This window comes from Chaetura pelagica, unplaced genomic scaffold (assembly GCF_000747805.2).
Source record: "Chaetura pelagica isolate M959 unplaced genomic scaffold, ChaPel_1.0 scaffold1094, whole genome shotgun sequence".
In the NCBI taxonomy this organism is placed as follows: domain Eukaryota; kingdom Metazoa; phylum Chordata; class Aves; order Apodiformes; family Apodidae; genus Chaetura; species Chaetura pelagica.
In genome coordinates this window covers 32,428-33,317 of record NW_009953108.1, presented here as the reverse complement: position 1 = coordinate 33,317, position 890 = coordinate 32,428, and the positions used below count along the sequence as shown (strand labels likewise).

General features: G+C 63.5%; 1 protein-coding gene across 1 annotated transcript in view; it reads right to left on the bottom strand.

The window, feature by feature from the left end:
- Nucleotides 1–152: 152 nt before the first annotated feature.
- The window catches only part of TBC1D10A (TBC1 domain family, member 10A), a 13,670-nt gene continuing 12,932 nt past the window's right edge, over nt 153–890 (bottom strand). The window contains exon 10 of the mRNA XM_009997286.1: nt 153–259. Coding sequence (XP_009995588.1) covers nt 153–259 — 107 coding nt within the window. The remainder of the gene's footprint in view (nt 260–890) is intronic.

The window sequence follows — 890 nt, the reverse complement described above, 5'->3', positions numbered from 1 at the left end:
AGGGAGAAGGGCCCTGGGCACCATTTTGTGTGTGGGGAGCCATGGGATAAATTAAGGTTGTCCTGGCTCTGTTCGGCCACAGGAGCCATCAGAGTGGGAAGGGAGGGAAGGGTCTGGGGAGGGAGCTCATCCCACGACAGCAGCCACCGCTGTCACAAGTTAAGGCAGGTCTCAGCATCCTCCCATTTACACTTCAAACAGGGGCAGCCCCCGGGCTGGGTGAGGCCGGGGCAGGGCAGGGCCACCCCGGGTGACTCCACTGGGGTGGTAACAGAAGGGGTGACCCTTGCTAGGACCCTCCCCAGCACGTCCCCCAGGGGACACAGGGGAGGGGTCTCTGGCTGCCGCTGGTGCAGCAGGAGGTGACCCCTCCGGTCCTGTCCCCCCCTGGAGCAGGGTGGGGGGCAGGAGGACAGAGCGGGAGCCGCAGGCCCTGCGCCTTTACACAATCCTGCTTTATTTACCCCTTTGTACAAAACCGGTTTTCCCCGCTTTATTTTACAAAGCCACCTCCAGCCCTCGGGGAAGGCAGGGGGGGAAGAGAGGGGACCCCAGCCCCGGGGAGCACCCGGCAGCTCGCCCGCCTCCACCGGGGCCTGGGGGTCACCCCAGCAGGGTGAACGCTTCCCCCCCCCATAGCCGTGAGGAGCCCAGGGATGGAGGGTAGTGGGAGGGGGTGGGGGGGCTTATCCCCGCGGTCGTGGTCTGGCATCAAATCCCGCTGCCTCCGGCGCATCCTGCCTGCAGCTCCCAACCTCGGTCCCTGTCCTGCGACGGTTACTGCCACGGAGGAATAATAAATAGGCTCAATGAGTAGGTAAATCGGGTACTACAGAAGGGCTACAGCTCGATATATCCTCACTAGATAAAGAGGATGGGGTGGGGAGGGG